This window comes from Clupea harengus, unplaced genomic scaffold, assembly GCF_900700415.2.
Source record: "Clupea harengus unplaced genomic scaffold, Ch_v2.0.2, whole genome shotgun sequence".
Classification (NCBI taxonomy): domain Eukaryota; kingdom Metazoa; phylum Chordata; class Actinopteri; order Clupeiformes; family Clupeidae; genus Clupea; species Clupea harengus.
The window spans coordinates 253,799-266,828 of NW_024879567.1; the positions used below are offsets into that span (position 1 = coordinate 253,799).

Here is a 13,030-nt window from a genome sequence, read left to right on the forward strand (position 1 = left end):
AGAGAGAGAGAGAGAGAGAGAGAGAGGGAAAGGAAGATAATCAAAGTTGTCAGCAGTGGTGAAGATTTCAGTGCTTCCAGACCTGTCTTCTCACCTGAGAGCACATCTCTCTCTCTCTTCCTCTCTCTCTCTCTCTCTCTCTTCCTATTTCTCTCTCTCTTCCTCTCTCTCTCTACTCCTCCAGTTTCCTCACTCTTCATCTCTTTCTCTTACCAACCCCCTTCTGTCTCTCTCTCATTCTCTCCATCATCCCCTCTCCTTCTCCTTTCTCTCTCCTTCCATTCTTCCAAGGTTCTTGCATGCCTTTTAGGTAGCTAGCTCGCTAGTTGTCGACCAAAAACTCCTTACTGCTGCTTTCACACTCATAAACTCTTATACAGCAGTGCATCATGGGCTTTTTTGGCCTTTTGTCCTCCACCCCATCTTGGACAGACGTAGTTCACCAGAGCCCCATCCACCCAGATCAGACGTAGTTCACCAGAGCCCCATCCACCCAGATCAGACGTAGTTCACCAGAGCCCCATCCACCCAGATCAGACGTAGTTCACCAGAGCCCCATCCACCCAGATCAGACGTAGTTCACCAGAGCCCCATCCACCCAGATCAGACGTAGTTCACCAGACCCCATCCACCCAGATCAGGTGCATCAGGTTTGACTGGTTTCAGGTGAATGGGACATGAATGGTGCTGTCATGGCAAAAAGTGACCGGGTGCCAAAAAGAGCCCGGGTGATGTTATATTGGCTTTCGAACGACTCTTGAGTGACAGTTGCTATACCAACGTTAGCATTACGTCACCCGGGCTCTTTTTGGAAGTCAGACTACCTCAATAACGCGATTTACCCCAGAGCATCTCGCATTATACTTCGCTACCTGAGACCAGCTTGCCTGTATTTTACCTGCAATAAACCATGTGCTTGATGTTTGACTGTGTTAGGAAAGTTGTTGACTCACAAGTTTGTTATAGTGTCAAAGTAAGTAAATTTCAACCGGTTAAATCGCCGCTAGCATCTCGTTAGCGATTAGCAATTCCTTCGTTAGCTGGGGCACATTATTTTGCTTAGTGTATAGCTAGCAAGCTAGTATGAACTCTCCCAAGTTTTTCTAAATAGGCCTATATCAACAAATAATGGTAGATCTTAAATTATTTAAGATGTTAGCAAATTAACTGGCTGGCTTGCTAAAAAGGTAGATGAACAAGCACCATATATTATTTAAGATGTTATTAAATTAACTGGCTAGCTTGCTTAAAAGGTATATGAACAAGCACCGTACCATATATTATTTAAGATGTTATTAAATTAACTGGCTGGCTTGCTAAAACGGTAGATAAACAAGCACCGTATATCAGTATATTTTCTCCTTTCTATAAAAACGAATTTCTACTCTAAACAATTTCAATTGAAATGCAAATGATGATGTAAACGGCTAAAATGGAACACTTTATTTACCGGGTAAAAATGTGTTTAGCCACAATATATAGCGATTCAAAAAGTAGTATTGACTGCAAATGTTGATGTACAGGATACCGGCAGGTGTAGCTAAAACGGAATACTTAATAGTTTTAGGCACAATATTAAGTGACTAACAAGTAGCTAATGGCTTTCGAACGACTCTTGAGACTGACCAAAAAGAGCCCGGGTGACGTAATGCTAAGCGTTGGTATAGTAACTGTCACTCAAGAGTCGTTCGAAAGCCAATATAACATCACCCGGGCTCTTTTTGGCACCCGGTCACTTTTTGCCATGACAGCACACTTGTGCTGCTACATGCTATTGATGTTTCACATGCTGGACACCAGGAAAACAAAGAAGGCAAATTTGCATTTGCATCAGGTACATAAAGTTTGATCGCAAGTCTAGCTCATGTCTTTGTGAACAGCTAGATAGCTGAGACGAGAAGCACTGCAACACACAGACAGCAAGGAGAGTCTGAGGATCACAAAAGACAAGGGTGCAGATGACAACGGTAGGAATCCTTGGATGTAATATTTGCCTATTTGTTTATACTATTTTTGTATATACAAAATCACTGTTGTAAAAACCTTACCAAAAACAAATACATACATGAGAGCTGTTTCTCTTTGTTGCTGTAGCATCCACTCTTCAGCTAATATTGTTTTATAACAGATAAAAAAAGAATTTTGAATGATTGACTCTTTGACTGATGCATTTCAGGGATGGATCACTTGCTTCTGTTCACTCTGCTGTTCTCAGGTCAGTGACCATCACGTGATGAAAGCATTCTTAATTCAGCTGTATGACTTGTGATAGTGACTTAAGATCAGTTCCTGTTTAGATATGTCATGTCTAATATGTCACACCTCACAGGGCTCGGCAGCGTGTCCTCACACATGCCACGGCGGTTCCACTTTGTGAACCAGAGTGAGACGTGGGACGAAGCGCAGGAACACTGCAGGACAGAATTCACCGACCTGGCCACTGTGGAAAACATGTCTGACATGACGAAGATGACCAATGGCACAGATGGTTATGATAAGGCTTGGATTGGGTTGCGAAAGGACACTTGGATGTGGTCACTGCAGGACAAAAATGTCAGTCTGGAAGAGACCAACTTTAAATCCTGGGGGGAAAATGAACCAAACAATATAGGTGGACAGGAGGATTGTGTTGCCTTGAAAAAGGGTTACTGGTATGATGTCAACTGCGATGCAAATTTTTTTTTCATATGCGGTATGACCTGCTTTAACTTATAATCTCTGAGACATTAAACCCTGTGTAAGTGTGTGTGTGTGTGTGTGTGTGTGTGTCTGTGTATGTGTGTGTGGTTTGTGTATAGTGATGTTTGTATGCTCCAAACTCCACATATTTAAACATCATCCCATGATCTTTTCTAGTATCACATTCAAATTAACATCTTTGTCTTACAGAGGGAAGAAACACACGTGAAAGATACCCTCTCAAACCCCCGAAAAAGAATTGGAAAAATGCTCAGAAGTACTGCAGGTCAAAAGCCATGGACCTGGCCAGTGTGAGGAACCAGACTGAGAACGACAAGATTAGTCAGATTGCAGAGAAGGTGACGAATGAGTCGGTGTGGATCGGCCTGTTCAAAGGATGGACATGGTCTGACCAAACTAACTCCGTATTCACATTCTGGAGAACAGGTATACCTGATAACAGTCAAGGGTACGAGGACTGCGCTGTAACATGGCGAGAGGACGAAGGGAAATGGGGAGACAGGAACTGTAATGAGAAACATCCGTTCTTTTGCTACGAGAGTGAGTTGGTCTTCAATCACTTCAATTCCCATTTTCAACCCCTATTTAGATTTGAATGCATTATTCAAATTCCTGTTCTGTAAGAGTGCATAGCCACAGACTATTTGTGGCATATTGTCCATATTGTAACATACATATCGTATCATTCATTGCACTAGTACACTGGAAGGAGGTCTCTGTTTACTTAACAGTGCAGGCAAGGTTTGGTTAGGAGACGTGTCTTTTTCACCGCTTCTGCCTTTACTTTGCTCAGACAAGCTGGCCCTGATCAGAGAGAATAAGACCTGGATGGAGGCGTTCAACTACTGTGAAAGTAATGACATGGAGCTGGTCTCGGCCACGGATGAGGATACCCAGAGCTGGGCGAGGGAGGTGGCCAGGGGGGCCAGCACGGCTCACGTGTGGATGGGCCTGTACTACATTTGCCCCCTTGACGTCTGGTTCTGGATCAGCGGGGTGACGGTGGGCTGCAACCACTGGGCCGCCGGGAACGGCACCGGGACGGGTGAGTGCTGCCGGGCGGGCGCCCTGCAGGCGGGAGGCGGGAAGTGGGTCAGCCGGCCGGAGACTGAGAGACTCAACTTCATCTGCAGAGCCTTTTAAGGTAGAGTGTGTGTGTGTGTGTGTGTGTGTATTCGTGGCTGTACATTTTCAACAATACTGACCGTTTTTCTTATCTTGTTTGTTTGCTTTCAGAAGTGTCACCAATCCCATGGACCAGAAGACTCCATATTTACCAAATATCCACCAAGGCCCAACCCTTCATCTTCACCGTGATGGAGGCCCAACCCTTCATCTTCACCGTGATGGAGGCCCAACCCTTCATCTTCACCGTGATGGAGGCCCAACCCTTCATCTTCACCGTGATGGATCAGTCATTTCCATGCTGTGGTTTGCCACATGCTCATAGTCTTGTTTTAGTTTTCTTACAGTTTAATTATGCTGTTTTCAATGGGATTTGAAATTGTGATTGGTTTCATAGAAGGGATACCTCAGACATATACCTCAGCCTTGATCTGAACTACTGCCTTGACAGCAAACACATACATGTTCCATTGGCCTGAGGTTAAATACGTAGTTTAGGGTAGATGAGGACCAAACAACCTTTCTGAGTGGACTAACTCTTTAAGATACAACACTGTTAGCTTAATCCCTACACGCAATGCTGTTTTATTCTAATGGGTGATGGGGCTTGATGGGTTTCAATTATACGTTTTATTTGTGAATTATATGCTTTATTTCATGCCAGTTAATATTCAAGATGCAGAAGTCAACATGGGTTGATTCCGTTGAGACTCTGTATCAAATGTAGTGATTTTGCGATTATATTTAGTTCTGCGTAAAATTCTGTGATTCTAAAATGTAGTGATCAAGTTTAGTTATTCTGGTGATTCTGAAATAATCCGAAATGGCTTCCTGTATTACACGACCACTGTTGAATGCAAAATAAGTCTTTGTACACTTTGTATATGGAAAAAAAAAACAATAAAAAAGTCTGAAAACGTGCCTCAGTTCACAGCTCAATTCTTTATACAAATAAAATCAATTGATTCAAATTAAATGTGCAGAATTTAGGTCTCTCTGGGATCCACTGCTATCTACAAAATCGAATTTGTTAACATAATGAAATACAATATTACATTTTGAAATATTTAGTTAAAATAAGACACAGGGCTCATTTCCTCCCTCCCCCCACAGTACTCTAGAGACCATCACACCTCGCTGGGGTGCTCCTCGCGTGACACGAGACGCCATCCTGGAATCAGATTGGCCCATGACTTTCTATACACTCTATTTGTTACGAATGGTGGGTGTTGTGCAGAACTCAATCGCACGACTCAGCACAGGGGTAGATTCAGAAGAATAAACGTTTACTAGCAGGGTTCGGTACACAGGTAGGCAGTCCAAAAGAAGGCAAACAAATCCAAACAGGGAATAGGCAGGAGAATAGTTGTAGGGCAGGCAGAGGTCAGAAGCACGAGTAATCACTTGAACAAGGCGGAAGCGCTAAACTCTAGGAACACACGAGGAGCAGTGGAAAAACAAGGAACATACCATGAAACACAATCTTACGACGACACAACGAGGAACAAGAAAACAAGGACTATATATACACACAGGCAACAGATAACGAGGGACAGGTGAGAACAATCAAGGCGGGGCAGACAAAGACACAGGTGGACTAAACAAGGGGAATAACAGGACACAGGTGAAACCAATGACACACACAACCCGGGAGATTGGGAACAGGTGAGGGGTGGAGACACGGACAACAACAAGAGGGCACATGGCACAGACAAACAAACACAGGGAAAGCACATGGCGGGAACAAGGAAGCACGAGGACTAGACACGGGAACAAACATGCGACCACACAAGGGAGACAAACACAGAAATTAGACACGGACAGAACACAGACCTTACAGTACCCCCCCTCTAAGGGCCGGATTCCAGACGGCCCTAAACACAAACAGAACAAATCCACCTAGGGTGGGTGGAGGGGGTCCAGAGCAAGGCAGGCGGGCAGGCCGGGCCAGACAGAAGGCTGGAAAGAAGGGTCTGGTGGCTGACCGGGTGGACGGCCAAGCAAGGGCAGAATGTCTGGTGGCTGGCCGTGTGGGTGGCCAAACAGGGGCAGAGTCTTTGGCGGCCGACCGGGTGGATGACCAAACAGAGGCAGAGTCTTTGACGACCGACCGGGTGGATGGCCAAACAGGGGCAGAGTCTTTGGCGACCGGCCGGGTGGGTGGCCAAACAGGGGCAGAGTCTTTGGCGACCGGCCAAACAGACCAACAATAAACACAACAACAACCCTAACAACAAATAGATGCCAGCGATATCGATTGGTGTTTGGGGTTGCAGGGCCAGTGGCTGGGGTAGACGTGGCACCTGGACTCGCTGGTTCATTAGGGCTGGCGGCACCGAACCCTGGGTCTGCTGCAGCTGGGACAGGGAACCCAGGAACACTGGAGACAGGGTCCGGAGCACCTGGGGCCGGCGCATGGACGCCTGGAACCGGCGCAAGGACACCTTGGACAGGAACGTCGGAGACGCTCGGGACCGGGACGCCTGAGGCGCTCGGGACAGGGGAGCCTGGGACGCTCGGGACAGGGGAGCCTGGGACGCTCGGGACAGGGGCGCCTGGGACGCTCGGGACAGGGGCGCCTGGGACGCTCGGGACAGGGGCGCCTGGGACGCTCGGGACAGGGGCGCTTCGGCCAGGGGCGCTTGGAACAGCAGAGCCCTCAGCGGCGACGCCATCAGAAGGTGCTGCTGGACCGGTCTCGGCAGAGGGTGCTGCTGGGCCTGCATCGGAAACGGATGCTGGAGGATCTTGGTTGGCAGCTGTGGCAGCAGGGTCCGGGTCAGCTGCGGGGTGTGGGTCGGCAGCGGTGGCTGCGGGGTCCGGGTCGGCAGCGCTGGCTGTAGGGTACGCACAAGCTGGGTGAGCGTCGGCTGGGTCTGCTGGGTCAGCGACGGCCGGGTCTGCAGGGTCAGCGACGGCCGGGTCTGCAGGGTCAGCGATGGCCGGGTCTGCAGGGTCAGCGAAGGCCGGGTCTGCAGGGTGAGCGACGGCTCGGTCTGCAGGGTGAGCGACGGCTTGATCTGCGGCGGCTGGTTCTGCTGTGGCGTAGGCCTCAGTGGCGTCACCATCAGCAATTTCTTCAGAGACTGCTTCAGGGACAGCAGCGACAGAGGCTGCTTCGGGGTTACTAGCAACAGAGGCTACGTCGGGGGCAGCAGTGGGTGCTTCGGGAGCGGTAGCGACGGAGGCTACGTCAGTGGCATCAGAGGCTGCTTCTGGGGTGGTAGCGACAGAGGCTACGTCGGGGGTGGTAGCGTCGGAGGCTGCTTCCGGGGCGGCAGCGTCAGAGGATGCTTCTGGGGTGGTAGTGACAGAGGCTACGTCGGGGGCGGCAGCGTCAGAGGCTGCTTCTGGGGTGGTAGCGACAGAGGCTACGTCGGGGGCGGCAGCGTCAGAGGCTGCTTCTGGGGTGGTAGCGACAGCGGCTACGTCCGAGGCGGCAGCGTCAGAGGCTGCTTCTGGGGCGGTAGCAACGGAGGCTACTTCAGGAGCGGCAGCATCAGAGGCTGCTTCTGGGGCGGCAGCGTCAGAGGCTGCTTCGGGGGAGGCAGAGGCTGCTTTGGGAGTGGTAGCGATGGAGGCTACATCTGGGGCAGCAGCGACGACCTCGGAGGCGGCAGCGTCAGAGGCTGCTTCTGGGGCGGTAGCAACGGAGGCTACTTCAGGGGCGGCAGCGTCAGAGGCTGCTTCTGGGGCGGTAGCAACGGAGGCTACTTCAGGGGCGGCAGCGTCAGAGGCTGCTTCTGGGGCGGCAGCGTCAGAGGCTGCTTCGAGGGTGGCAGAGGCTGCATCGATGGCAGCAGAAGCTGCATCGAGCAAGGCAGCGCCAGAGGCTTCTTTGGGTGTGACAGAAAATCTTTCCAATGCTACAAAGGCAGCTTCGAGGGCGGCGGAGCTTGCTTCAAGGGTGGAAGCTCCAAAGGCTGCGTTGACGGCGTCAGAGATCGCTCTGATGGTGGCATAGGTAGAGGTTGCTTCGAGGTGGACAGTGTCAGAAGCTCTTCCTAGGGCTGCTGCGGCTGTCCTGAAGGCGGGAGGCAGGAGACGTGGAGTCGGAGCTGAAGCCAGAGCAGTATTGGTGAGTGAAGCTGAAACCCTGGAGCCGGAATCCAGGTGGCATGGAACCGGAGCTGGAGAGGGAGGTGAAGCGAGGGAATTCCAACGATGCAGGAGCTGCTGGAATTGCCCCGACAGCAGCCCCCAGAACTTCAGGGAACTTGTCGTTCGCTCCGCCATTCCCCCCAACACGAGGTGGATTGAGGTGTATTGTTGTTGCATATTTGCACGTGTCGCAAGCACCGAGTCGGCTGAGTCCATCTTTGGTGTCGTCGTACTGTTACGAATGGTGGGTGTTGTGCAGAACTCAATCGCACGACTCAGCACAGGGGTAGATTCAGAAGAATAAACGTTTACTAGCAGGGTTCGGTACACAGGTAGGCAGTCCAAAAGAAGGCAAACAAATCCAAACAGGGAATAGGCAGGAGAATAGTTGTAGGGCAGGCAGAGGTCAGAAGCACGAGTAATCACTTGAACAAGGCGGAAGCGCTAAACTCTAGGAACACACGAGGAGCAGTGGAAAAACAAGGAACATACCATGAAACACAATCTTACGACGACACAACGAGGAACAAGAAAACAAGGACTATATATACACACAGGCAACAGATAACGAGGGACAGGTGAGAACAATCAAGGCGGGGCAGACAAAGACACAGGTGGACTAAACAAGGGGAATAACAGGACACAGGTGAAACCAATGACACACACAACCCGGGAGATTGGGAACAGGTGAGGGGTGGAGACACGGACAACAACAAGAGGGCACATGGCACAGACAAACAAACACAGGGAAAGCACATGGCGGGAACAAGGAAGCACGAGGACTAGACACGGGAACAAACATGCGACCACACAAGGGAGACAAACACAGAAATTAGACACGGACAGAACACAGACCTTACACTATTTACTGTCCAACTCCGTTCAGTTTCCTGGAGCATCATTTACATATTTTACAACGGGCTTTTGTATCTTAGCATGTTTGCATATGCTTGCGTGCCTGCGTATGTGTACGTTTGAGTAGATTATGAAGAGAGAGAGAGAGAGATAGAGAGAGAGATAGAGATAGAGAGAGAGATAGAGAAATGAAAGAGATAGATAGATAAAGAGAGAGAGATAGATAGAGTGAGATAGAGAGAGAGATAGATAGAGAGAGAGAAATGAAAGAGATAGATAGATAAAGAGAGAGAGATAGATAGAGTGAGATAGAGAGAGAGATAGATAGAGAGATAGATAGAGAGAGATAGAGTGAGATAGAGAGAGAGATAGATAGAGAGATAGATAGATAGAGATATGAAAGAGATAGAGAGAGATAAAGAGAGAGAGATAGAGAGAGATACATAGAGAGTGATAGATAGAGAGAGAGAGACAGAGAGAGGGATAGAGAGAAAGAAATGAGAAAGTGTTCAGGCTGTCAGTACAGCTCTCTCTCTCTCTCTCTCTCTCTCTCTGTCTCTCTCTCTCTCTCTCTCTCTCTCTCTATCTCTCTCTCTGTGGAAGCAGTGGGGCTCCTATCTCCACTGGTTTGGATACGGGGGAGAGTGGAGGGTGAGGGTGGACGAGCGCCTATCAAGCCCACCGAAGGGAGCTGAGCTGTGGCCATGAGGAGAAACACACCCTGGCACATGCTCTCTCTCCTTCCCTTCACGCACACACACACACACACACACACACACACACACACACACACACACACACACACACACACACACATACACACATGTGTACAGTAATAGTGTCCAAAGCATTTCTTCCTCTGCTGCATTAATGATGGCAGTTACAACGGGCGAGAAGTTATTTAAATTGCCAATTGTGTGTGTGTGTGTGTGTGTGTGTGTGTGTGTGTGTGTGTGTGTGTGTGTGTGTGTGTGTGTGTGAAAAAAAGGGTGTTGGATAGACATGGAGGAAGAGAGGGAAAGAGGGAGAGAGAGAGAGAGAGAGAGAGAGAGGGAGAGAGAGAGAGAGAGAGAGAGAGAGGGAAAGGAAGATAATCAAAGTTGTCAGAAGTGGTGAAGATTTCAGTGCTTCCAGACCTGTCTTCTCACCTGAGAGCACATCTCTCTCTCTCTTCCTCTCTCTCTCTCTCTCTCTCTTCCTATCTCTCTCTCTCTTCCTCTCTCTCTCTACTCCTCCAGTTTCCTCACTCTTCATCTCTTTCTCTTACCAACCCCCTTCTGTCTCTCTCTCATTCTCTCCATCATCCCCTCTCCTTCTCCTTTCTCTCTCCTTCCATTCTTCCAAGGTTCTTGCATGCCTTTTAGGTAGCTAGCTCGCTAGTTGTCGACCAAAAACTCCTTACTGCTGCTTTCACACTCATAAACTCCTATACAGCAGTGCATCATGGGCTTTTTTTGGCCTTTGATCGTCCACCCATCTTGGACAGACGTAGTTCACCAGAGCCCCATCCACCCAGATGAGACGTAGTTCACCAGAACCCCATCCACCCAGATCAGACGTAGTTCACCAGAGCCCCAAACACCCAGATCAGACGTAGTTCACCAGAGCCCCATCCCCCCAGATCAGACGTAGTTCACCAGAGCCCCATCCACCCAGATCAGACGTAGTTGACCAGAGCCCCATCCACCCAGATCAGACGTAGTTCACCAGAGCCCCATCCACCCAGATGATCGCTCTTTGCTCTGCATCAGGTTTGACTGGTTTCAGGTGAATGGGACATGAATGGTGCCCTTGTGCTGCTACATGCTTTTCATGTTTCATATGTTGGACACCAGGAAATGAAAAGAAGGCCAATTTGCATTTGCATCAGGTACATAAAGTTTGATAGCAAGTCTAGCTCATGTCTTTGTGAACAGCTAGATAGCTGAGACGAGAAGCACTGCAACACACAGACAGCAAGGAGATTCTGAGGATCACAAAAGACAAGGGTGCAGATGACAACGGTAGGAATCCTTGGATGTAATATTTGCCTATTTGTTTATACTATTTTTGTATATACAAAATCACTGTTGTAAAAAACAAAAACAAATAGAATCACCTTTATTATCAAATCATTATTACAACATTTATAAATGTTAGTAAGTTATTTATAAATGAGAAGTCATGTATTTATGAACATGTTTCAAATGATTTTCTAATGATTTATATGATAATTTATAAGGTATGTGATAATGGGTGCTCACATTTAATTATCACATACCTTATGAATGATGAACAGACTATGAACAAATGCTTCATAAACGGTTTATCAAAGAAGGTTATTCTAAAGCATTATAATACATTTAGAGCTGTTTTTCTTTGGTGCTGTAGCATCAACTCTTCAGCTAATATTGTATCATAACAAATAAAAAAAGAGAATTTTGAATGACTCCTTGACTGATGTATTTCAGGGATGGGTCACTTACTTCTGTTCACTCTGCTGTTCTCAGGTCAGTGACCATCACGTGATGAAAGCATTCTTAATTCAGCTGTATGACTTGTGATAGTGACTTAAGATCAGTTCCTGTTTAGATATGTCATGTCTAATATGTCACACCTCACAGGGCTCGACAGCGTGTCCTCACACATGCCACGGCGGTTCCACTTTGTGAACCAGAATGAGACGTGGGACGAAGCGCAGGACCACTGCAGGACAGAATTCACCGACCTGGCCACTGTGGAAAACATGTCTGACATGACTACGATGACCAATGGCACAGATGTTTATGATATGGCCTGGATTGGGTTGAGAAAGGACACTTGGATGTGGTCACTGCAGGACAAAAATGTCAGTCTGGAAGAGACCAACTTCACATCCTGGAGAACAAATCAACCAGACAATCATGAAGGAAAGGAGGATTGTGTTGCCTTGATAGAGGGTCACTGGAATGATGTCAAATGTGATACAAATTATTCTTTCATATGCGGTATGACCTGCTTTAACTTATAATTTCTGAGACATTAAACCCTGTGTGTGTGTGTGTGTGTGTGTGTGTGAGGTTTGTGTATAGTGATGTTCGTATGCTCCAAACTCCACATATTTAAACATTATCCCATGATCTTTTCTGTATCACATTCAAAATAACATCTTTGTCTTACAGAGGGAAGAAACCCAAATGAAATATACTTTCACATACCACTGGAAAAGAATTGGAAAGATGCTCAGGAGTACTGCAGGTTACACCACGTGGACCTAGCCAGTGTGAGGAACCAGACTGAGAATGACACGATTAGTCAGATAGCAGAGAATTTGAGGAATGAGCTGGTGTGGATCGGCCTGTTCAAAGGATGGACATGGTCTGACCAAACAAACTCCCTATTCACATTCTGGAGAACAGGTATACCTGATAACAAAGGAGGGTACGAGGACTGCGCTGTAACATGGCGAGAGGACGAAGGGAAATGGGGAGACAGGAACTGTACTGAGAAACATCCGTTCTATTGCTACGAGAGTGAGTTGGTCTAAAATCACTTCAATTCCCATTTTCAACCGTTTTTTAGATTCGAATGCATTATTCAAATTCCTGTTCTGCAAGAGTGCATAGCAACAGACTATTTGTGGCATATTGTACATATAACCATCGTATCATTCATTGCACTAGTACACTGGAAGGAGGTCTCTGTTTACTTAACAGTGCAGGCAAGGTTTGTTTAGGAGACGTGTCTTTTTCACTGCTTCTGCCTTTACTTTGCTCAGACAAGCTGGCCCTGATCAGAGAGAATAAGACCTGGATGGAGGCGTTCAACTACTGTGAAAGTAATGACATGGAGCTGGTCTCGGTCACGGATGAGGATACCCAGAGCTGGGCGAGGGGGGTGGCCAGGGGGGCCAGCACTGCTCACGTGTGGATGGGCCTGTACTACATTTGCCCCCTTGACGTCTGGTTCTGGATCAGCGGGGTGACGGTGGGCTGCAACCACTGGGCCGCCGGGAACGGCACCGGGACGGGTGAGTGCTGCCGGGCGGGCGCCCTGCAGGCGGGAGGCGATCAGAAGTGGGTCAGCCGGCCGGAGACTGAGAGACTCAACTTCATCTGCAGAGCCTTTTAAGGTAGAGTGTGTGTGTGTGTGTGTGTATTCGTGGCTGTACATTTTCAACAATACTGACCGTTTTTCTTATCTTGTTTGTTTGTGTGCTTTCAGAGGTGTCACCAATCCCATGGATCAGAAGACTCCATATTTACCAAATATCCACCAAGGCCCAACCCTT

The 13,030-nt window shown here is 48.1% G+C and overlaps 2 protein-coding genes across 2 annotated transcripts; both read left to right on the top strand.

The window, feature by feature from the left end:
* The first annotated feature begins 2,975 nt into the window (after window positions 1-2,975).
* LOC122128937 (C-type lectin lectoxin-Phi1-like) lies at window positions 2,976-3,843 on the top strand. Its single transcript, XM_042703997.1, has 2 exons — window positions 2,976-3,126; window positions 3,452-3,843. Exons 1-2 carry the CDS (start codon window positions 2,976-2,978, stop codon window positions 3,841-3,843), a joined length of 543 nt encoding a protein of 180 aa, XP_042559931.1.
* Window positions 3,844-4,016: 173 nt separating this feature from the next.
* LOC122128938 lies at window positions 4,017-13,019 on the top strand. Its single transcript, XM_042703998.1, has 6 exons — window positions 4,017-4,131; window positions 7,700-7,789; window positions 11,385-11,534; window positions 11,922-12,158; window positions 12,518-12,871; window positions 12,964-13,019. The coding sequence occupies exons 1-5, from the start codon at window positions 4,017-4,019 to the stop codon at window positions 12,868-12,870; spliced, it is 945 nt and encodes a 314-aa protein (XP_042559932.1). The 3' UTR covers window position 12,871; window positions 12,964-13,019.
* The last annotated feature ends 11 nt before the right edge of the window (window positions 13,020-13,030 follow it).